The sequence below is a fragment of the Coregonus clupeaformis genome, chromosome 10 (genome assembly GCF_020615455.1).
Source record: "Coregonus clupeaformis isolate EN_2021a chromosome 10, ASM2061545v1, whole genome shotgun sequence".
NCBI lineage: Eukaryota > Metazoa > Chordata > Actinopteri > Salmoniformes > Salmonidae > Coregonus > Coregonus clupeaformis.
The window spans coordinates 34,750,668-34,777,002 of record NC_059201.1 but is presented as its reverse complement, the minus strand read 5'-3'; the positions used below and the strand labels follow the sequence as shown (position 1 = coordinate 34,777,002).

The window sequence follows — 26,335 nt, the reverse complement described above, 5'->3', positions numbered from 1 at the left end:
TGAGAACCTCCTTTCCTCAGCCAGGGCATTGAAAATGGGTTGTAGATGAGTATTCCAGCATGACAATGACCCAAAACACACGGCCAAGGCAACAAAGGAGTGGCTCAAGAAGAAGCACATTAAGGTCCTGGAGTGGTCTAGCCAGTCTCCAGACCTTAATCCCATAGAAAATCTGTGGAGGGAGCTGAAGGTTCGAGTTGCCAAACGTCAGCCTCGAAACCTTAATGACTTGGAGAAGAGGAGTGGAACAAAATCCCTCCTGAGATTTGTGCAAACCTGGTGGCCAACTACAAGAAATGTCTGACCTCTGTGATTGCCAACAAGGGTTTTGCCACCAAGTACTAAGTCATGTTTTGCAGAGGGGTCAAATACTTATTTCCCTCATTAAAATGCAAATCAATTTATTACATTTTTTACATGCGTTTTTCTGGATTTCTTTGGGGTCAAATAGACCTACCATTAAAATTATAGACTGATCATGTCTTTGTCAGTGGGCAAACGTACAAAATCAGCAGGGGATCAAATACTTTTTTCCCTCACTGTATAGGCTACAGCATGAATCAGAGCAGGCCAATCAGCCTTTTCAGAAGTGTGTTTTGTCAGAGTCCTGAGTGTATAGAGGAACACAGAAGGTGACGGCACAGCATGCGGAGAGGAGGGGAGAGGACCACAGAGACATGGACCACTCTGCTCTCCAAGGCAGGACAAGGCATATTGTTTTGGCTCGTTTCCTCTCCATTGCTCATGGGTTGTGCTTGCACCTGCTCACACAAGTGTTTACAACTTATAAGTTTCATGTTGACTACAGTATGGGAAAATAATGGCAGAGCAATAAAATGTAATGATAATTCAGTGTTGAACAAGACTAGGAAACATAACTGAAATATATTCTCAAAAACCTGTAATTGGTTATTGCAGGTCGAATAGAGGATAATTCATTTGCATAATGTGACAGAGGGCGTTTGACTTCAACTAATATTTAGACTTAAGACTAAATTGAGATGGAGACTGAAATCAATATTTACCTAACGCATCAATAATTATTCCATAATGTAAACAGTGTTGCATGACTACCATAGCAACAGGAAATTAGCTCACTCATTAATATGACGATCAAGGCCTGCCAGCCAGCAAACCCGCTCAAACGGGCAAATAATAAATAGTAAAGTCAAGTCACATTTTATTTACAGTACATTTCACACAGCTGATAAATTGCTTGATCATGTTTATTTTCAACAAACAAAATGACAATCACACAGGCCAAAGAAAGTAAAAAGACTAGAAACAATCTCCAAGTTGCAGAAAATTCCTCAGATTTTTACCACACCATAATGTGTGCGATTATGAATGCTAGATACAGATAACTGACGAAATAAAGGAAACACCAACATAACGTGTCTTAATATGGCGTTGGGCCACCACAAGCTGCCAGAACAGCTTCAATGCCCCTTGGCATAGATTCTACACGTTTCTGGAACTCTATTGGAGGGATGCGACACCATTCTTCCACAAAAAATTCCATAATTTGGTGTTTTGTTGATGGTGGTGGAAAACGCTGTCTTAGGCTCCGCTCCAGAATCTCCCATAAGTGTTCAATTGGGTTGAGATCTGGTGATGCATGCGCATGCACAAGCCTAACCCTAACCCTAATTCTTAAGCATAAAATATAATTTTTCCTTGTGGGGACTGGCGAAATGTTCCCACTTGTCAGACTTTCCCTTGTTTTACTATCCTCCTGAGGACTTCTGGTCCCCACAAGGACAGTAACACCAAACACACACACACACGCTAAAATAATGAGCAACTGAGTACTTTTATACATGACCTTAAGCATGATGGGATGTTAATTGCTTAATTAACTCAGCAACGACACCTGTGTGGAAGCACCTTCTTTCAATATACTTTGTATCCCTCATTTACTCAAGTGTTTACTTTTATTTTGTCAGTTACCTGTAGATAAAGCATTCTGTAGAGTGTGGGCATATTCTAAGAGATTATACATTTGAGAAGAGAGGAGTTTCCACTTTGAGGAGTCTCCCGAGAGGCTTGTGAGATGCTGACAAATTATAGCGCGGTGTGTATCTAGACTGCTGACAAATTATACCGCAGTGTGTATCTAGACTGCTGGGTTTACACAATGCTTCGGAGAAGTCGCAATGAAATGAAGAGATCCGCAAAAACAGAGACCAGCAAGTATATCGTAAATAATTTGTGAAAATGTAAAAATGATGTAAGAAGACGGAGACACTAAGCAATTCTCCAAAATAAAATCGGACATACTTTAAGACAACACAGCTGTGTCGTAAGTCTCCAATACAGAATGTAGCATACAATTCATTTCTGTCACACTCAGGGAAAATAACATACTGTATGACTGAAAGCAACATTTTTTAGAAATGTTAGCTCATTTATTGTGGTCCTCTGTAGCTCAGCTGGTAGAGCACGGCGCTTGTAACGCCAAGGTAGTGGGTTTGATCCCCGGGACCACCCATACACAAAAATATATATATATATATATATGCACGCATGACTGTAAGTCGCTTTGGATAAAAGCGTCTGCTAAATGGCATATTTATTTATTGAAAATGAAATACAGAAATATCTCATTTACATAAGTATTCACACCCTTTGTAGAAGCACCTTTGGCAGCGATTACAGCTGTGATTCTTTCTGGGTAAGTCGCTATGAGCTTTCCACACCTGGATTGTGCAACATTTGCCCATTATTATTTTCAAAATTCTTCAAGCTCTGTCAAATTGTTTGTTGATAATTGCTAGACAACCATTTTCAAGTCCTGCCATAGATTTTCAAGCAGATTTAAGTCAAAACTGTAACTTGGCCACTCAGGAACATTCACTGTCTTCTTGGTAAGCAACTTCAGTTTAGTTTTGGTGTAGTGTTGAACGGTGAATTCATCTCCCAGTGTCTGGTGGAAAGCAGACTGATTTTTTACAGGATTTTGCCTGTACTTACCTCCAATTATGTTTATTTTTTATCCTGAAAAACTCCCCAGTCCTTAACGATTACAAGCATACCCATAACATGATGCAGCCACCACTCTGCTTGAAAATATGGAGAGTGCTACTCAGTAATGTGTTGTATTGGATTTGCCCCAAACATAACACTTTGTATTTAGGACAAAAAGCTAATTGCTTCGCCACATTTTTTGCAATATTATTTTAGTGCCTTGTTGCAAACAGGAATATTTTGAATATTTTTTATTCTGTACAGGCTTCCTTCTTTTCACTCTGTCAATTAGGTTTATATTGTGGAGTAACTACAATGTTGTTGATCCATCCTCAGTTTTCTCCTATCAAAGCCATTAAACTCTGTAACTGTTTAAAGTCACCATTGGCCTCAAGGTGAAATCCCTGAGAGGTTTCCTTCCTCTCCGGCAACTGAGTTTGGGAGGATGGCTGTATCTTTGTAGTGACTGGGTGTATTGATACACCATCCAAAGTGTAATTCATAACTTCACCATGCTCAAAGGGATATTCAATGTCTGCTTTTTATTTTATTTTTACCCATCTACCAATAGGTGCCCTTCTTTGCGAGGCATTGGAAAACCTCCCTGGTCTTTGTGGTTGAATCGGTGTTTGAATTTCCCTGCTCAACTAGGTAGTCATTAAAAAAGTATGTTAAACACTATTATTGCACACAGAATTAGTCAATGCAATTTATTATGTGACTTGTTAAGCACATTTTTACTCCTGAACTTATTTAGGCTTGCCATAACAAAGGGGTTGAATACTTATTGACTCAAGACATTTTAGCTTTTAATTTGTAATTAATTAGCAAAAAATTCAAAAAATAGTATTCCACTTTGACATTATGGGGTATTGTGTGTAGGTCAGTGACCAAAAATCTCAATTTAATTCATTTTAAATTCAGGCTGTAACACAACAAAATGTGGAAACATCCATTCTTCCCAAAACACAAAAGTCATCATCAAATATATAATATGTTGATTCATCATCAAAGCGCTAAATCAAATTCAAATCAAATCAAATTTTATTGGTCACATGCGCCGAATACAACAGGTGCAGACATTACAGTGAAATGCTTACTTACAGCCCTTAACCAACAGTGCATTTATTTTAAACAAAAAAAGTAAGAATAAAACAACAACAAAAAAGTGTTGAGAAAAAAAGAGCAGAAGTAAAATAAAGTGACAGTAGGGAGGCTATATATACAGTAAAATAAAGTGACAGTAGGGAGGCTATATATACAGGGGGGTACCGTTGCATAGTCAATGTGCGGGGGCACCGGCTAGTTGAGGTAGTTGAGGTAATATGTACATGTGGGTAGAGTTAAAGTGACTATGCATAAATACTTAACAGAGTAGCAGCAGCGTAAAAAGGATGGGGTGGGGGGGCAGTGCAAATATTCCGGGTAGCCATGATTAGCTGTTCAGGAGTCTTATGGCTTGGGGGTAGAAGCTGTTGAGAAGTCTTTTGGACCTAGACTTGGCACTCCGGTACACGCTTGGCCGTGCGGTAGCAGAGAGAACAGTCTATGACTAGGGTGGCTGGAGTCTTTGACAATTTTGAGGGCCTTCCTCTGACACCGCCTGGTATAGAGGTCCTGGATGGCAGGGAGCTTTGCCCCAGTGATGTACTGGGCCGTACGCACTACCCTCTGTAGTGCCTTGCGGTCAGAGGCCAAGCAGTTGCCATACCAGGCGGTGATGCAACCAGTCAGGATGCTCTCGATGGTGCAGCTGTAGAATTTTTTGAGGATCTGAGGACCCATGCCAAATCTTTTTAGTCTCCTGAGGGGGAATAGGCTTTGTCGTGCCCTCTTCACGACTGTCTTGGTGTGTTTGGACCATGATAGTTCGTTGGTGATGTGGACACCAAGGAACTTGAAGCTCTCAACCTGTTCCACTACAGCCCCGTCGATGAGAATGGGGGCGTGCTCAGTCCTCACAGTGTAATTATTCCCTTCAATGTGCATCCAGATTACAGAATATAAATAGTGCTTAATGACAAATGATTGGAAATGCTTGCCCACGCATTACTTTATTTGTGTATTGCTTACACATGCAATCCTTTATGTGTGTATTAGTGTCAGTGTTCTGAGCCAACAATTAAAACCCAACCAACCTCTTGGCTTTGTTCAAAGTAACTAATGTGATTCATATCTACACACAGCAAGATGGCAGGCCTCTGCTCATTCTACACTGAACCCAGTGGCAGAGCCCCCTGGGATCCCCCTGCGGAGTCAGCGTGCTATAAAAACAACATAGGGAATAATTATGACATGGGTGAACAACATGTGCAGCATAGGCCTGCATCAACAGACAAAACAACCCATCTATCATTACAATAGGGTTGCTAAGGTGTATTATAAGGACATATCAGTTAGTCAGAGTTATGAGCTCTATCAATGTTAATACTGATGTGTTAATTCTGAGGAGGGGGGGTTGTGTTTATATCTCCATCATGCATTATCAGTGTCAATGCTTTCAAAGAATATTAATCATGACAATATGCTGCCTGATCATCTGGTATTAATAATACATGTAAAGCTCACTGTGACAACAATATGCATTTTTTATTACCGTGCTACAAACACAGGCAACAGCATCCAGGCGTGCTGCGTGAACAATAAACAAACTTTAAACAAAAAGGTTACTAATAGTCGTATTCAAAGTTTAATATATCCCCAGACACAAGGAGGAAGTGACATGTGTGGCGCTGTTGGATAACCCATGGAGGGGTCAGAAACTCATTTCTCGGTTTCTCTGAAATATTACAAGTCAGTTTCTCTGACTAGAGGTCCTAGCATGTCCAACAGTCTGGTGAGACTCAAAATAAGACAAAATTACACAACAGCTTCACCCTAGATTTGGTCCAGTCAATGTCCACTGATTCATAGAACTAGGTCCTCCTCCAAGAGACTGCCTCTCCGCTCTGCTGAAAACAATTCCATCCAGCCTACATGAGAAATACCCCCTGAAAGTACTGCCACTCCAATTGTGTAACAAAGTGCAGTGCTCCCAAGTTTGCTCCAGGCTACAAGAATTATCCTCTTCCCTACGTTCTGTTCATGTACATGAGTAGACAGAGTGCACATGCTCTGTGTTCTCAAAGCCTGGGGTCTTAGAACAAAATGAACCAGGGGTTACACAATGCAGCATCCCTTTTCTTAGTGGAAGCGCACAAGTGATTTCAGTCTTGAGTGCCCCTAAAAGGTCTCTCTCCATTAGAAAATGGAGGTCAGCTGCATCCGGTCCAGGACTAAACACAGTCGTTGAGTAATACAAAGACCAAGGCTAGGTCACACAGGCAGCCCATTAATCTAGTGTGTTTTGAGAGAGAGCGGAAGTGACAGCCTTTCAGCCTCTCTGGCTTCTCTGACTGTGGGAGTACAGTGAAGATCATTTGAGTGTCCACTGCACATTTCTGGAAACACTAGCAACACATTCAGCAAACAGAGAGTATCGTAACATTCTCATTAAAATACCATAATCAACAATGCTAATAATATCATGTAAGCACGACTGTGTCTGCTCCAAATCAGGCTGTTTTCTTCTATGATTACAATACATCCCCAGCATGTTCCCAATGCTAGAACATTGGCCTGTCAAAACAGGAAGTGCATCTGTGGAGACAGGCAGCTCCATGCTCAGCCTGTGTGCAGCTCTGTCTGCGCTTCTATCTGGCTTGGCAGGCTGTGTCGTTCCTGAACTGCACCCACCCCTGTCTCCCTGCCTGTCTCTCTTCTGCTGACTAGCAGGAGCAGGTAGGCTCTGCATGCAGACATTGACCTTCAGCAAAAAAGAACAGCCAATGTCAAAATATCATTGTTATTATTTAATCTCACAAAATTGGTAATGATCATGTTCATTTAAATGACCACTTCAATCCATACCACAAGATCCAAAAATGAAATTTGATGCTTTTGAGTTAAAACCCCATCAGCAAAGTATTAGTCTGTGCTTTTGAACCTCAGTGTCTTTGACATAAAATCATACTGATACTGAAAAAATATCACATATATATTTGAAATTATAGGATCACTTATAAGCAAATGACTGGAAGGTGTAGGTTGATAAGACCAGTCTGGCCATTGGCTGCCCATCTCATTTTGTCCTGGGCTAGACAGGCCTGAGTGTATGATGAGCAAAGATCATTTAGAACTAGACATGATAAATAGATCAGAAGCATAGTGATGACAGATTTAAATCTGAGATATATTATAGCAAAAGTATAAAAGATTTAGATCAGAAAATATTATAGCAAAAGCATAAAATATTTAGATCAGAGAATATTATTGCAAAATAACATTAACAGCACAATAATCGTGATGGGCCCTACAAGACCTTGAGTTACAGAATACACATGATTAATGTTGTGCCCCATCTAAACTGTTTGAGAACACTGATTCAGATGGTGCCTCATCCATGGTGTATATGCCATGACAGACCTGTATTACTGCAAGTCAAAGCACAACAGAAGGGCAGGGTAAAAAAACAGAGAAAGAATTTCATATCGGCACCCTATCCTTTTATCATATACACTTGAGGTCAATCAATATAAATGAGAGGGATTTGTGTTCAAAGCACATCTGAGAAAGAAGACAGTATATCAATGCAATCATTCCAAGGAGTCAAGGAAATATCTATCTATTGATTGGATTGTACCATAACCACACTTCCAGACAGCCAACTCTACATCAATCTCTTAGCTTATCAAATGAAGCGACCATTAAGGCAAGCAATATTAGAATCACACAAGCAGCTGCAATTTCACTTAAGCAATATTTTCTATCCCTTTGAAAAGACGTAGAGAATTTATCATACACAAGCCTAAATAATCTAACATGAGAAGGAAAAACACATTGCAGTTGAGTTAAATTTTTTGCAACACTGAAAGCTGAAGCATAATGGTTAGCAACAACACTGTATTCAGTGCACAGGCACAAGCCTGCTACCCAAGCTTGGTGTTGAGAACACAACACAACAGAACTGAGCTGAGTGTTGTTTTCCAGGATTGTTATTTTTTCCTTGCAGAGCAGATGACATGCAATGTATTCCTCAAGGGATGAAATCCCCACTGGCATTGAGGGATTTGTGTTTATGTACTGGGGCACGGGAGCCTGGGGACATGATGTGTGACTGGTGTCCAGCAGAGAGGAACGAGGTGCTTACACACAGCCAACTAGATAGCATAGGCACCTAGAAATACACTCCCCTCATCCACACCACTCAACGACAACAACAACACAATGCTATTTACTGCACACTCTGAGAAGCGAAGCTTGTGTCATTCACGGTTCGCTTGAATATGACGTGTGTTTGTCTTTGTGTATTCCCATTCACACTGCAAATGTGACCTTCCTATAGTAGCCTGCTGTATGTGGGTCTTTCTATAAACTAGGGTATCAGTGAGAATTTCCTACGCTGGACAACTTGTTATACCCGTTGATAAGTCATTCATAATAAATAAGATTGTTTTTTTATGTCATTACATTAAGATATAAGGGGGAACACAGCTATATTCAATCAAATTCACGAGTTGATTTAAAACCTACAGTTGAAGTCGGAAGTTTACATACACTTACGTTGGAGTCATTAAAACTTGTTTTTCAACCACTCCACAAATTTCTTGTTAACAAACTATAGTTTTGGCAAGTCGGTTAGGACATCTACTTTGTGCATGACAAGTAATTTTTCCAACAATTGTTTACAGACATATTATTTCACTTATAATTAACTGTATCACAATTCCAGTGGGTCAGAAGTTTATATACACTAAGTTGACTGTGCCTTTAAACAGCTTGGAAAATTCCAGAAAATGATGTCATGGCTTTAGAAGCTTCTGATAGGCTAATTGACATCATTTGAGTCAACTGGAGGTGTACCTGTGGATGTATTTGAAGGCCTACCTTCAAACTCAGTGCCTCTTTGCTTGACATCATGGGAAAATCAAAAGGAATCAGCCAAGACCTCAGAAAAAAGAATTGTAGACCTCCACAAGTCTGGTTCATCCTTGGGAGCAATTTCCAAACGCCTGAAGGTACCACGTTCATCTGTACAAACAATAGTACGCAAGTATAAACACCATGGGACCACGCAGCCATCATACCGCTCAGGAAGGAGACACGTTCTGTCTCCTAGAGATGAACGTACCTTGGTGCGAAAAGTGCAAATCAATCCCAGAACAACAGCGAAGGACCTTGTGAAGATGCTGGAGGAAACAGGTACAAAAGTATAATAATAATAATAATTTTGTACCTGTTATCAAGTATCTAAATCCACAGTAAAACAAGTCCTATATCGACATAACCTGAAAGGCCGCTCAGCAAGGAAGAAGCCACTGCTCCAAAACCGACATAAAAAAGCCAGACTACGGTTTGCAACTGCACATGGGGACAAAGATCATACTTTTTGGAGAAATTTCCTCTGGTCTGATGAAGCAAAAATAGAACTGTTTGGCCAAAATGACCATTGTTATGTTTGGAGGAAAAGGGGGGTAGCTTGCAAGCCAAAGAACACCATCCCAACCGTGAACCCCGGGGGTTCCAGCATCATGCTGTGGGGGTGCTTTGCTGCAGGAGGGACTGGTGCACTTCACAAAATAGATGGCATCATGAGGAAGGAAAAATATGTGGATATATTGAAGCAACATCTCAAGACATCAGTCAGGAAGTTAAAAACTTGGTCGCAAATGGGTCTTCCAAATGGACAATGACCCCAAGCATAATTCCAAAGTTGTGGCAAAATGGCTTAAGGACAACAAAGTCAAGGTATTGTATTGGCCATCACAAAGCCCTGACCTTAATCCTATAGAACATTTGTGGGCTGAACTGAAAATGTGTGTGCGAGCAAGGAGGCCTACAAAGCTGACTCAGTTACACCAGCTCTGTCAGGAGGAATGGGTCAAAATTCACCCAACTTATTGTGGGAAGCTTGTGGAAGGCTACCCGAAAATTTTTTTTGTAGAGTGATTCAATTGGTTTCAGAATAGTAGTTCCTGCTTTTGACCAGCATGTGAGGCAATATCTCAGATGTGAGAAGATCATAGCATGCATACATATTTTGGTGGCCTCCAAAGGAAGGTAAGGTCTTATAAAGGTAAAGTTGGATATTCCAAACTAGACCATTTTTACCACCTTCTTCACGTTTCTTAAAATTTCAAGTTGGAGTCCAAAATGACGCCGAGATACCAGAAGTTCGACACAACTTTCAGATTCTCCCCAATAACAAGAACAGCTCGTTGGGAAGAATCAATTGATTTTTTAGAGAAGTACATACAAACAGTCTTGTCGATATTTGAATGCAAACAAGAATCAGCCATCCATTTAGAAACATGTACCATAGCTTCAGTAAAATTGTTAACAACTTGTTGTCTGTTTTTTGAGTGTACATACAGGACTGTATCATCTGCATATCTGCATGTTAACTTGTGTGCAAGCAAGTGGGAGATCATTTATATAGATGGTAAACAGAAGGGGGCCTAATATTGACCCTTGTGCGACCCCAATGCTATAGTAAAGAGAGTCTGACTGAGTGTCCCCCAGATGAACCCTTTGACTTCTGTTTGTCAGATAGGAATACATCCAACTAATGGCTTCAGTGGACACATTAAGGGAAGATAGTTTAGATAGGAGGACCTCATGATTCACAGTATCAAAGGACTTTTTCAGATCCAAAAAGACTGCGATGACTTCACCACCTACACTACCGGTCAAACGTTTTAGAACACCTACTCATTCAAGGGTTTTTCTTTATTTTTACTATTTTTTACATTGTAGAATAATAGTGAAGACATCAAAACTATGAAAAAACACATATGGAATCATGTAGTAACCAAAAAAGAATTTGACATTCTTCAAATAGCCACCCTTTGCCTTGATGACAACTTTTCACACTCTTGGCATTCTCTCAACCAGCTTCACCTGGAATGCTTTTCCATCAGTCTTGAGGGAGTTCCCACATATGCTGAGCACTTGTTGGCTGATTTTCCTTCACTCTGTGGTCAGACTCATCCCAATCTATCTCATTTTGGGGATTGTGGAGGCCAGGTCATCTGATGCAGCACTCCATCACTCTCCTTCTTGGACAAATAGCCCTTACACAGCCTGGAGGTGTGTTGGGTCATTGTCCTGTTGAAAAACAAATGATCGTCCCACTAAGCCCAAACCAGATGGGATGGTGTATCACTGCAGAATGCTGTGGTAGCCATGCTGGTTAAGTGTGCCTTGAATTCTAAATAAATCACAGACAGTGTCACCAGCAAAGCACCCCCACACCATAACACCTCCTCCTCCATGCTTTATGGTGGGAAATACACATGCGGAGATCATCCGTTCACCCACACTGCGTCTCACAAAGACACGGCGGTTGGAACCAAATATCTCCAATTTGGACTCCAGACCAAAGAAAACATTTCCACCGGTCTGATGTCCATTGCTCGTGTTTATTGGCTCAAGCAAGTCTCTTCTTCTTATTGGTGTCCTTTAGTAGTGGTTTCTTTGCAGCAATTTGACCATGAAGGCCTGATTCACACAGTCCCCTCTGAACAGTTGATGTTGAGATGTGTCTGTTACTTGAACTCTGTGAAGCATTTATTTGGGCTGCAATTTCTGAAGCTGTTAACTTTAATGAACTTATCCTCTGCAGCAGAGGTAACTCTGGGTCTTCCATTCCTGTAGCGGTCCTCATGATAACGCTTGATGGTTTTGGCGACTGCACTTGAAGAAACTTTCAAGGTTCTTGAAATGTTCCATATTGACTGACCTTCATGTCTTAAAGTAATGATGGACTGTCGTTTCTCTTTGCTTATTTGAGCTGTTCTTGCCATAATATGGACTTGGTCTTTTACCAAATAGGGCTATCTTCTGTATACCCCCCCTACCTTGTCACAACACAACTGATTGGCTCAAAGGCATTAAGAAGGAAAGAAAATCCACAAATTAACTTTGAAGAAGGCACACCTGTTAATTGAAATTCATTCCAGGTGACTACCTGAGAGAATACCAAGGGTGTGCAAAGCTGTCATCAAGGCAAAAGGTGGCTATTTGAATAATCTCAAATATAAAATATATGTTGATTTGTTTAACACATTTTTGGTTATTACATGATTCCTTATGTGTTATTTCATAGTTTTGATGTCTTCACTATTATTCTACAATATAGAAAATAGTACAAATAAAGAAAAACCCTTGAACGAGTAGGTGTTCTAAAACTGTTGACCAGTGGCTTGCGAAAGTATTCACCCCCTTGGCATTTTTCCTATTTTGTTGCCTTACAACCTGGAATTAAAATTTATTTTTGGGGGGTTTGTATCATATGATTTACACAACATGCCTACCACTTTGAAGATGCAAAACATGTTTTATTGTGAAACAAACAAGAAATAAGAAAAAATAAAATAATGAAAAATTTAGCGTGCATAACTATTCACCCCCCCAAACTTTATACTTTATGGTTTATGCCAGACATAGCGTTTTCCTTGATGGCCAAAAAGCTCAGTTTTAGTCTCATCTGACCAGAGTACCTTCTTCCATATGTTTGGGGAGTATCCCACATGCCTTTTGGCGAACACCAAACGTGTTTGCTTATTCTTTTCTTTAAGCAATGGCTTTTTTCTGGCCACTCTTCCGTAAAGCCCAGCTCTGTACAGCTTAAAGTGGTCCTATGGTCCAAATTGGTGAAGTGAAATGAAAAAAATAACTTGTTTCAAAAAATTCAAAAACATTAATAATGGAAAAGTGGTGCTTGCATATGTATTCACCCCCTTTGCTATGAAGCCCCTAAATAAGAGCTGGTGCAACCAATTACCTTCAGAAGTCACATAGATTGCACACAGGTGGACTTTATTTAACAAATTAAGTGTCACATGATCTGTCACATGATCTCAATATATATATACACACATGTTCTGAAAGGCCCCAGAGTCTGCAACACCACTAAGCAAGGGGCACCACCAAGCAAGTGGCACCATGAAGACCAAGGAGCTCTCCAAACAGGTCAGGGACAAAGTTGTGGAGAAGTACAGACCAGGGTTGGGTTATAAAAAGATATCAGCAACTTTGAACATCCCACGGACCACTATTAAACACTGGAAAGAATATGGCACCACGACAAACCTGCTAAGAGAGGGCCGCCCACCAGAACTCATGGACCAGGCAAGGAGGGCATTAATCAGTGAGGCAACAAAGAGACCAAAGATAACCCTGAAGGAGCTGCAAAGCTCCACAGCGGAGATTGGAGTATCTGTCCATAGGACCACTTTAATCTGTACACTCCACAGAGCTAGGCTTTATGGAAGAGTGGCCAGAAAAAAGCAATTTCTTAAAGAAAAAAATAAGCAAACAAGTTTGGTGATCGCCAAAAGGCATGTGGGAGACTCCCCAAACATATGGAAGAAGGTACTCTGGTCAGATGAGACTAAAATTTAGCTTTTTGGCCATCAAGGAAAACACTATGTCTGGCGCAAACCCAACACCTCTCATCCCCCAGAGAACACCATCCCCACAGTGAAGCATGGTGGTGGCAGCATCATGCTGTGGGGAAGTTTTTCATCGGCAGGGACTGGGAAACTGGTCAGAATTGAAGGAATGATGGATGGCGCTAAATACAGGGAAATTCTTGAGGGAAACCTGTTTCAGTCTTCCAGAGATTTGAGACTGGGATGGAGGTTCACCTTCTAGCAGGACAATGACCCTAAGCATACTGCTAAAGCAACACTCGAGTAGTTTAAGGGGAAACATTTAAATGTCTTGGAATGGCCTAGTCAAAGCCCAGACTTCAATCCAATTGAGAATCTGTGGTATGACTTAAAGAATGCTGTACACCAGCGGAACCCATCCAACTTGAAGGAGCTGGAGCAGTTTTGCCTTGAAGAATGGTCAAAATTCCCAGTGGCTAGATGTGCCAAGCTTATAGAGACATACCCCAAGAGACTTGCAGCTGTAATTGCTGCAAAAGGTGGCTCTACAAAGTATTGACTTTGGGGGGGGTGAATAGTTATGCACGCTCAAGTTTTCAGTTTTTATTTTTTCTTATTTCTTGTTTGTTTCACAATAAAACATATTTTGCATCTTCAAAGTGGTAGGCATGTTGTGTAAATCAAATGATACAAACACCCCCAAAAAATCAATTTTCATTCCAGGATGTAAGGCAACAAAATAGGAAAAATGCCAACTTTCGCAAGCCACTGTATGTACAATCATATACAGTAAGTTATACAATTGTATAACATTGAGGTCCTTGAAAATTACAATGAATTGCTTGAGAAAGTCATTGAGTCCTTGAATTAGTCTTGCCAATGTCTGTATGAACCCTGCTAAAAGGATGTATAGTCCTAGGCCTATGTTGCTGTGTAGATGGAGTTATGGGCCAATTTGCATATATTCCTCTAAGTACACATGTGGAACTCTATACAAATCCTTTATCAAGGGAGTGAAGTAACACTGCCTCTGTATGTCTGGTAATGGAGTACAATACAATTCTCGTAACATGTCTAGTAGTGTATGTCTGTATGAAAGACTCTTCCTTGTACTTGATATTTATATTGGGAATGTCAATAACACCATCACAGTATATTCAGGAAACGCATGCATCTCACCTGTGAGTGTCATTAGTATGGTAGGAAGATGTGCAATCAGTGCTATTGCAAACGGCTGTGGCAAATTACATTCTGTGGGTATTGATCCCCTGGCAATAGCCAGTGTGTAAAAATTTGTTTCAATACAGTATTTAAGAGTTAACAACTCAGGAGTTTATTTATGGAGATTTTAAAATGTGCCATCCACTAATCAGATTATACATAAACCGTGACAGCAAAAACCCTCTGAAATACGGAGTCACAAATGACCTGTGAATGCATTTCATTAAACATTCTGCTGGTGTGTGTTGCTAACCCACAAGCTGTAGGGCACACACACACACACACACACACACACACACACACACACACACACACACACACACACACACACACACACACACACACACACACACACACACACACACACACACACCCTCGCCAGTAGATCATATAGCTCAATCTGCATTTTTGAGCCCACTAAGTATGCACTCTCCAGCACAGGGAGCTTGTGGACAGCTGTCTGCTACTGTACATTATGGGTCCCCTGACAGCCACTCTGGCAGGCAGAGGCTCAACGGAGCCCTGGGGATACACTGACACTGAGGGTCCTCAAGGCTGGAACCCATGGCCTGGCCCACCAACATACGGTAATGAAATAAGGCCAAGGATGTGCTGGGATTCTCATCTAATACTGCACCACCCACATGCAGGATTTTATTGAGGTACGGGCTTCATGAGATACAGTGTGGCATGATAATTGATTGATAAATGATTGTTCTCATCATCACTTGTCATAGGTTGTCACCACCTTGAAGAGAGACACCCCTCGTCGTGTCAAACGAGTGACATACGATTTAATTGCTAATTATCTGATGAATCCAGGGTTTGTCCCAAACCATCACATCACACTGGTGTGGCGTCACCACAGTATGCACTCATGGCTTGCCTACATACAATATACAGGTGTTCTATCTTAATTTGACCAGTTTCTCACAGTAGGAAAATAATCCTGCAGCAACAGGAAATGTGGATTATAATTAATGGACATTTTTGTAGGAGGGGTTGATGCATTTTTAATTAGGATAAATCAAGTTTGACATTTATAGTGGAAATTACAAATTTTAGAAGCCTTTTTAAACCTTGAATACACTACAATTGACCTTTCCTGCTGCGCCAGAAAATTATCTGCAACAACAGAGTGATCAAGTTAAGATAGCACATCTGTTTTCGACGGTGTCTTTCCATGATCTCTATTCCGTGTATTCATGAGCTACTACAGTCGGTGCATCTCGTTTTATTATTACACTACAAAGACAGCAACATAACACAACTTAGAAGTACAAAGTTCCTTCTGTTCAAACCCAGCACATCAGCTGAGTGGCAAGGACCCCGCGAAGACAGCACAGGGAAAAACTCTGAGGCATACTATTTTGTTTTGTTCCTAGCATATGACTTATCAGACGCTACCTTTGAAATTCATTTCATCTGATCTTCAAGGACAACAGTGGAAAACCTTGCAGGAACAAACAATGGAAACCTACTTTCTATGAAGAAACGTTCCGTCAATAGAATGCCTCCAACAGGAAGTAAACTAACATTCTAGGGAACATTTTTTTTTACTTAACCTCTGTCTTTGAGATGAAATATCACCTTAGAGTTCAGCATAACTGTGTGCTTTCTGAAACAACATTGTGACAATGCAACTGATGTTCCACTTCTCATTACTAAGAAGACAAGTAACTCACAGAGAAACACTTTTAATTGACAGGCTGAGATGGTACCGTGCATCAGTAGTGAGTCACAAGCCTCGAGGTGGCCTCTATTAGATGTATGAACATGTCTGACGAGTTTGAAATGTTTTCTCTTCTGTCTTTGACAAGAAGTAATAGGTTTATTAAAACACAAACTAAAGTGGAGATGTCATCCCCAAACAGGGTCTTCCATCCAGCAGCCAGCCATTCACTGAATATTGTATATATGGAATTATCAACACTGAAAATATGAGGGTAGATCAGGTTACTATTAACAATGCCTGTATTTATAGATGGAGGACTATGATAAAGGTAAGCGGAAAGGGTTGAATCCTAACTAGTTTCAGGCAGTTTTATGCACCTTTGTTTCAGCTTAGACACATTGCCACCAAAATATGAAATATGCACATCTGAAATTCTAATTGGCCATGGAGCCTGCCAAGCTTTTGTTAGGAACAATCCCAACAGGCTAGAAACTACAAATTGTTACAGCCTTTTTTTAATAACCTATTCTTCCTCCAACTGCGTATGCTCAGGGACTGTACAACTGAAAATCGGACCTCTCGGAAATGAAAATGGATGGCCATCCCTTCAGTAAAATGCATTTTTACCCAACCCTCCCTGAACGCTTGAAAAAAAACTAGTGACCCTCCCTATACCCAAAATAATAATTAAAACATAAAATGGATAGCAGAGATCATGCCTACAGTTTTCCCTCATGCCTAGGACAGACCACAGCCTTAGATATGTTTTGTAAGCATTACATGGCAAAGTAGCCAGAAGGTTGTGGATTCGCAGACCACCGCGGACAAGCGGGTGGTGAAAATATCTCCATTATAATACAAGCACTGCATGAATCTATCATCTTATTAGCAGCCCGAGAAAAAATGGCCTTTTATAAATGGATTTCATGCAATTCTACTTCACTTTACATGACTGGAGACAAGCAGAATCGTTTTTAATACCACAACAGAGCATGACAATGAATGAGCGCATGCTGCAGCACTGTAGACGTTTTGATTTCTATACAGGCTATTGTTAAAAAAGAAGATTGGAACAGTGCTACAGTTGTCTTTCAAGTATAACAATTGAGAGCAACAGAACCAGTTACAAGTGAAGTATCTGATCATCAATGAATCGAGGAAAAGCTGCATATCATCAGGTAGGTCTATAAGCACTTAGAAACGATCATTTTCTAATTTATTTTATTCCATCCATGATATTCTTGTTACAAAATAGATTTCTGTTGACTGTGATTAGGGCATTGGAATATAACAGCATCTGCTAGGCTAAAATTAACAAACGAGGCATGCATAGCTCACCACATGATCCTCCAACCAAAGACTGGCCAAACTCATGTTTCTAAAAGTTAATGAAAAGGCACTGTATAGCCTAATAAGGCATTTTTCGTTTCATTACTATTTAATTCTAAGTAATTATTTAAAAATGTTTATGTAAATGTAAAAAAAAAATTATACAGCCTGAATGCGAAATGTATAGGCATGTTGTTGATGTGCTGTTGTTGATGTGTTGTTGAAATGATGATCGCTCCTGCCAGCCTGTAGCGTGTCACAAATGCTTCACAATTTAAATGTAAAAAAAAACACATAAATAAATGAATAATGTAATGATATCATAAAATCTCCAGGATAAAAAAGACAAGGCATTGCTGTTAAACCATCCTTCGTTATAGTAGGCCTAGGGTAGTAAGGGTAGCCTATGGAGGGCTTGGATTTTGAACATATGAAATGTAAAACAAGCAATTGTTACAGGAAAATAACTTCTAAATACGAGGTTCACCGGTATTCACAGAGGTTCTCATCTCTCATTTCATGAAGTGCATGGACACAAGTAGCCTACATCATGGAGGGTGTTTTACGCACGTCCAAAACAGGAGCTGCATGGTTAAAATATTTAGATAAAAAGGGAACGTCAGCTCACTGTTTTGCTCCTCTCAAAATTGATCTTTCAATAAAGCTTTGGTGATTAAGATTTATTTCCAAACAATCTCACGAGCCAAACCGTTTCTAAATACGAAGTATACAAGCACCAAAAACATATCACTCTTGTTTACATTTTCATCATTTAGCATACGCTCTTATCCAGAGCGACTTACAGTTAGTGAGAGCATACGTGTTAATATTTTTCACAAAAAAATCATACTGGCCCCCCGTGGGAATCGAACCCACAACCATGGCGTTGCAAGCGCCATGCTCTACCAACTGAGCTACACGGGGTCCATGTTTCATGTGCATATGGCCAGGGTGTGTCACGGCTGGATAGGCTGCGTTTCCGCTGTCAAAATTCATGCCATAACCAACCACTAAAACCAGCTTTTGGTTTGAAATTAGCACATTGGATCATGTTTTTAAGGACACACCTCAAATATTTCTACCCCTCCCATCTAAACGCAAGCAAGCTGATATAAGAAAGGTACATTACTAGGGCCTCCTGAGTGGCGCAGCGGTCTAAGGCACTGCATCGCAGCGCTTGAGGCGTCACTACAGACCTGTGTTCAATCCCAGGCTGTGTCACAACTGACCAGGAGTCCCATAGGGACAATTGGCCCAGCGTTGTGAGGGTTTGGCTGGGGGGCTTTACTTGGCTCATCACGCTCTGGCGGGCAGGGCACCTGCAGGCTGACTTCGGTTGTCAGTTGAACAGTGTTTTCTCTAACACATTGCTGTCCCTGGCTTCCGGGTTAAGCGGGCAGGTGTTAAGAAGTGCGGATTGTTTCAGAGGATACATGACTCGACCTTCGCCTCTCCTGAGCCCGTTGGGGAGTTGCAGCGATGAGATCGTAATTGGATATCACGAAATTGGGGAGATAAAATAAATAAAAAAATACCAATCCTTGCACAAAAGTTTGAAAATAGCATAGTGCTGGCTTTAACAGGTCGAAATTGCCAACGAACGTGCGTTTGACACTAGCACCGTCTTAACGCCAGCCAAAAATAGAGGCCATTAATTTTGTCTGTCAAACAAGTAGGCCTACCTCTTATTTCTTGAACAGGAATAAATAGGCTCTAACACAAAGTCCTCTTGTTGTTAGTAGCCTAACATCTAAAATAAAGACTGTTTAAATGAATTAGGCCTTCCCGAATTAGCCTACTTTCAGCACCCATGCACTGTCCATCTCCGCAGCTGCTGCTTCATAGTAATGTAAGTTATGTAAATAACTTGAATATGGCTTATTGTGAGGTCAATAACGCTGATAAATAGCTTCATTATGGGCAACAAAATATATTGTTTTTATTTAAATCAATTATAGCAGCAGCAAGCTTTCCTCCGGTCCTCCTTCTCATCTTCGCACAGATATTGAATTTGTTGGACAAATGTTTTTTTTACTTCGGAAGAAGCCTTTGACATGCCTCCTTAGGCAGCACAAAAGGGTTTACATCAGTAAGAGCAGGGCAGGCCATAGCTCATGATTAGGATAGCCTCTCCATTGCAGTGCAGCCTAGTTTTGTATACACCATCCCAGCAGCACAAAAACTTGGGAAGGAAGTACATTTTCTTAGAATATTAACTGTGCCCTGTGCTTCTCAGAGCATGCGCTTCGTATAGCCTAGGCCTATAGCCTATATTATAAACTGGGTGGTTCGAGCCCTGAATGCTGATTGGCTGAAAGCCGTGGTATATCAGACCGTATACCACGGGTATGACAAAACATGTATCTTTACTGCTTTTTATTTTATTTTATTTTTACTGCTCTAATTACGTTAGTAACCAGTTCATAATAGCAATAAGGCACCTCAGGGGTTTGTGGTATATTGGCCATATACCACACCCCCTCGGGCCTTATTGCTTAAGCATAGGCTATCATTTGATTTAGACCACACTAGGCACACTTGATATTGCGCGCCCATTAGAGAATCAGGGATGAGGGGCATCATCGGGCAAACATCGAGATATAATAAGCAACTAATTCTCAAATACTGAGCAATATGACATTTCATCGATCACAAATTACATGACCCTCCCCTGAACTGAATAAAAAAATACTAAACCCTCCCCATGACTGAAATAGAAAAAGCATGACCCTCCCACATTTTTCTCCAGGTAACAATTTTGACCGCTCCCTTACTGTACTTTCAGGTTTTTTTCACTGTAGGGGTAGTAAGTGAATTCATGACATCTGTGAGAGAGGTTTGAATGGGTGAGGCAAAGCTGGTGTTACATTTAATTGTTCCTGAAAGAGATGGGAGCCATCACATCTGATCCATCTGCCAAAATTAGACAGAATGTGCCAAGAGGCAAAGGTGACAGCCAAAATGATAGCGCATAAGTGATTGGAAATCTGTGGATACCCTATTTTTCAGGATGTGTGCCTACAGTAGCAGTTAATGCTTATAGTCATAGCATGAGAAAATGCACCGTCATTATAATGGTGTTACTGTGACTCATTGCTATAACAGCATCCTACTGAAGCTATAAGACCTGTAGGAGGAAGAGACTTTGAGGAAATGGTTTGTTCTATGACATGAGCTCTTCCTCACACAAAGCCTGGTAAGCTAAAGCTACAGAACTCAGAATATAAAAAAATATATAATTCCCTGGCTAAAAGGGAATCGTTTAAATGTTTACCAGTTTTCTCTCTCAGAAATATTCAAATACACAAATAACAAGAAAACATTTTGGTAGGCCTACTTGTCAAGCTTTGTCATCTCGGCTGCACATTCAGTTCAGATATTTCAGAAATATTGAGCGGGTACAAAATGTTCAAAAGATAAATTCCTCATTTTTTATTTCTATTCAATAGCTATACAGTTTTAATTCTTCACCAGCCAAAACAAATTACTGTGAGATAAAACTGTATATAAAGTTCAGCCTTCACAACAATTATTTTCTCATGTAGTAAGCTTATGAATAAGTAACACCAGACACCCTTTTCAACTACAGGGAATACAAACTTATCCTCTTCACTTCTGAGTATTCTTCAGTTTCTAAGAAGTGGTGAGAACTAAAGCAATAAATTGTTATCTTTTGACCTGTTAACAATTTATGAACATCTGTGTGACATAAAATAGGAAATACAATAGAAGCAAAATGCTGTATGTTTCACCATGGAAATTCAACTTGCTTTTGAAAAGTAATGAATTATTCTGTTTAATCATGTAAGGATATTCAGTAGAACTGAAAATTACAGTTCTCAGTTCTGATGGGTTTATAGTTCTCAGTGCGAAAGAAACTAACATCAACCGACGGTAATTTGATGAGAAAACATTTTGTGGATATGAAGCTAATAAAGCACGTATAAATGAGAAACACTGTCAACACCAGTAATAAGCAGCAAATACACATGCTGCTCTCTTTATGAATAAAAGTAATCACACTGATATGCGAAATTATAAAATATAAATAATATATTCCATTTAGCAGACACTTTTATACAAAGTGACTTACAGTTATGAGTGCATACCACAGCTGGCTGGTGGCACCATAATTGGGGAGGACAGGCTCATTGTAATGGCTGGAAGGGAATTAATGGAATGGTATCAAACACATTGTTTCCATATCTTTTAATACCATTCCATTCACTCCATTCCAGCCATTATTATGAGCTGTCCTCCCCTCACCAGCCTCCTTTGGTGCTTACATTTTACGTAATCAAACCCACTATCCTGACGTTGCAAGCGCCATGCTCTACCAACTGAGCTACAGAGGACCATGGAAGGCACAGAGAGGGTGAGGAGGCCTGAGAGGTGCTCACAGAAATCCACTAAATGAGGAGAAGGAGAGGTGGGACTCCAAGGCTGTTAGGGAGAGAATGCTGAACTCCCTACAGAGAAGAATGGCTTGACCCCCCATGGTTAGCAGAGGAAGAGCTACAGTATCTATTGGATAAAGATGTGTTGGAGATCACTTGGCCCCCCACAGAGGTTGGTGATGAGGGTGTTGGTTGAACTTAGTGGACTATAGGCTAGTGGCACACAAACACTTGTCACTCCAGATGGCAGTTTGGCAAGCTAACACTTGCTGACGGTCTTAGAACCATGAGAAAGAGTAAGATTTGTAGCTCCAGGAGCCAAAAGCTGCAGAGAGGAGATGCCTGTCTGGAAACCCTACTCTCCATTTCTGATGCCTCAGCCTTGGACATTTCTTAAGACAGCTGTTTAAAAAGTTTCAATGTGTTCAGGAGAGAGAGAGAGAGAGAGAGAGAGAGAGAGAGAGAGAGAGAGAGAGAGAGAGAGAGAGAGAGAGAGAGAGAGAGAGAGAGAGAGAGAGAGAGAGAGAGAGAGATGTGGTATTGCCTGACAAGTGGGTGAAACAGCATTGCTCAGTTGTCACTGCAAAGAGTCTGTGTTTGCTTTCTTACCTCCAGAGTGAGATGGGGGACCACACAGCAGCACCACCCCCTGTCCCTCGCGAACTGACACTGAGTTTCTTCGGTGGGTCTTGAAGTTTTCCAAGTCTGAAACATAATAATAATAGGCATTATGTAACAGGCATTATGTAAAACCCCCTGCTGGATTGTGGCCTGACAAATCTTTGCAAGATAAAACATACATTATTTTTTATTTTTTTTTGTGCAGAGCAAGAGAAAATAGTCTTCAAATTAGAAAGATATCAAAAGAAAAGAAAGACTAACTCTGTTATTCAAATTGAACAATCTCAGCTTTGGTTCAGCTCTGCTGTGCATCTAACTTATCGAAAGTAAACATTGGTCAGAAAGAAAAGTAGTGAGAAGTATATTTAGCTGGAGATGAATAGTCATCATGGAAATCCCTGTGAGCCTTGCCTTGTGCAGTAAGTATACACATTTGGGGGTGGTAAACAGCCTTAAGCTTTATGAACATCTGTGTGATACCTTAATAGAAAATGACTGAAGTAAAAGTGAAAGTCGCCCAGTAAAATACTACTTGAGTAAAATCTAAAAAGATCTGGTTTTAAGTGTACTTAATGGAACATTCCACCCCAAAACTATCTTTTGGTACTTGTTTCATTAGTGCCTTGTTGACATAGTCCCAAAATCAAGTTTTCAAGATATGTAGCTTTCAAAATACAGAAATCATACCCGTATGATGCATTTTGCATCATATGACGCAAAACGCAGCATCATATGATGTAAGATGCATCATATGGGGATGAGTTTTGTATTTCAAAAGTTACATGTCTTGAAAACTTGATTGCTGACAAGCAAAACATTTTGGGACTATGTCAACAATGGACTAATGAAACACATACCAAAAGATTTTGGGTGGAATTTTCCTTTAAGTACAGTGGTGGAAAAAGTACTCAATAGTCATACTTTAGTAAAAGTACAAGTAAAAGTAAATGCTATTCATCAAATTCCTTATATTATGCAAACCAGATGGCACAATTTCCTTTTTATTTACAGACAGACAGGGCACACTCCAACACTCAGACATAATTTACAGACTCAGTATGTGTTTAGTGAGTCCGCCAGATCAGAGGCAGTAGGGATGACAATGCGTTATATTGATAGGTGTGTGAATTTGACCATCATTCTGTCCTTTTGGTGTCAGGGAAAATGTATGGGAGTAAAAAGTACATATTTTCTTGTAGTGGAGTAAAAGTAGAAGTTGTCAAACATATAAATAGTAAAGTAAAGTACAGATACCCTAAAAAATGACTTAAGTAGTACTTTAAAGTATTTTTTAAAAGTACTTTACACCACTGCTCTTTACTGAGGGATCCCAAGTCTCAGAAAGCTGACAAAAACTACCATTTGTCTAAAGATGTAAGCAAACATTTGTATCTTCCAAAAATTATGAACACCATATACAGTAAGCATTCTAAATGTATGACTCCATTAATCAATACAATCAAGTGTCATTGGGCTGAAACCAAGTTTGATTTAATCAGAAAATCCCCAAACACAAAGAAGAAGAATATATCTATGAAGCCACCCAATGCAGTAAAATACATGAGTCTAGGGCAAAGCTGAACAGATTGAAACATTTCAGTGCTGTGAAAGCTTTTAAGTTGAAGATGATTATTACTACTTCATGCAGTAAAAGTCGTTAAATCAATTGGACACTACACAAACAATTGCTTAATTAGCACCCCTTGTATTACATCTTAGATATTTACTAGTTTCAAGTTTTAATGTCACATGCACAAGTACAGTGAAATGCCTTTCTTGCTAACTCAAAACTCAACAATGCAATAATCAATAACAATGTAATACTAGAAACAAACAGACGAGAAATAAGAAGAAAGGATATCAAACAGTATATACAACACTGTGCAACCATTTAGGAATCACTACCACATGAGATTGTTATCAACACTAGATTAGATCATTGTAGCACGGCTTAGCCAGATGGAAAAATATCACAGCTGAGGCAGACTGCAAAATAACTGTGATCACGTAATTTTACGTCTGAAATTATGAACTCATAGTCACCGAACATTAAAAAGTCAATATTGGACCCAAAGTGTTGTGGATAAAACCAATAAGTTCCAAATCAATATGGGGCTCCTGTAGGCAGAAAGTATTTCGCTTAGCCTAAGTCACACATGAAGGATTTTAATGGTTCCAGTGGTTATCAGGTTTCCATTGTGGGTTTTTTCATCACTCTTACCACCGCAAACATTACAAAGCAATTTAAAAACGGCTTAGAAACTAAAATTACCTTTTTATTGAAACTAATTTATACTTGACAATTGATGGAAAACAATAACAGGTCACAACAGCTTCCTGCAATTCTCCCCGCTATTGTTGACCAGCGGATCTGGGTAAAGGTAATTTGGGGAGCACAGAACAGACTTCATGGATGAGTGTGCAGAGGAGTCTTGGGTGGGAGCTGGATAAATAAGTTGCAATAGGAACTTCTCAATGCCTTTGAAGACGCTGTAAGCAGTGATTAGATTTGGAATAATGCCATAGCTACCACAGGCATGAAAGGAGCAGCCCCACAAAACAGATAAATTAGTTTGGAGAAAAAAAACTGCACAGACAGGTACTGTAGATATCTCACTAAGACAAAACAGCAGCAGCGAGCTTGTGGACAAATTCCCCTAATTCCCTCTAAACAAGTAACTTTGACTTAATTATCTCAATACAAGATTAAAAAAAATTGCAGTGTACGGAATGTTCCATTTTGTTTATGTGTAATGACACACTTTGAAGTGGGGACAGTATGAACTAACCATTACATGGCAAAAAAAACAAAACATCATACCTAGATTTTAATCTTGTATTGAGATAATTAAGTCAAAGTTACTTGTTTTGAGTTTATTTCATTTACCCAGAAACTGCATCAAGATAATTTGTCTTGGATTAAGATATTCTGATTTGTATCAAGCCTTTTATTAGGTTAAAATAAGCAAAATGATCTGGCGTCTTATCAAGGCAAATTATCTCAGTGCACTGACAGATAATTTTGCTTATTTTAAACCAAAAAAAAGCTTGATAAAAGTCAGAATATCTTAATACAAGACAAATGCATTTTCAGGGTAAGCTAAGTCAACACAAAACAAGTAATTTTGACTTAATTATCTCAATACAAGATTTTTAAAATCTAGGTCAAATCTAGGCAAGATTTTCATTTTTTGCAGTGCGTTAACTCACTGCAAGTGACTAAAATGAAACCTGTCTACACAAAAATGGCCAGAGTTAGAAAGATTTTGACTGTTGTGGACACAGATAGTGACACAAAATACATTCATACTGTATCTTTCTACCACTGGGAACAAAGAGACATTTATTTGATAATGGGTGATATCGCAGATTTAAGAGCACATATTGTTCCAATTTGATTAATTAACCTTAATTAACCTTGCTCTGTACTATGCTCCATATTATCATGTCACCTCGAGCAGCGATGCTGGAATGAAAGCTCTCTCTCTTTACAGGGCGACTCGATGGAAAAGTCTTGAGCGTCTCTCTCAGCAACCAACCAAACCTGCTTTCAAACTAGATTGCTGTTAGTTCTGCTCCAGGAGCAGATTTAAATGTAAAATGACTGGGCTCACTGATTTATTAAGAGGACTATAAGGTCAGCTAATATATGTCATACTGGTTATGGGACATGTCGATTAGGAGGCAGGCTT

The 26,335-nt window shown here is 39.9% G+C and overlaps 1 protein-coding gene across 2 annotated transcripts in view; it reads right to left on the bottom strand.

Annotated features, from left to right (window-relative positions):
- LOC121574819 (contactin-4-like) overlaps nt 1–26,335 on the bottom strand; it is a 231,649-nt gene that overhangs the window by 91,667 nt on the left and 113,647 nt on the right. For both annotated transcript variants that reach the window (XM_041887421.2, XM_041887422.2), the window contains exon 5: nt 22,632–22,727. In XM_041887421.2, coding sequence (XP_041743355.1) covers nt 22,632–22,727 — 96 coding nt within the window. The remainder of the gene's footprint in view (nt 1–22,631; nt 22,728–26,335) is intronic.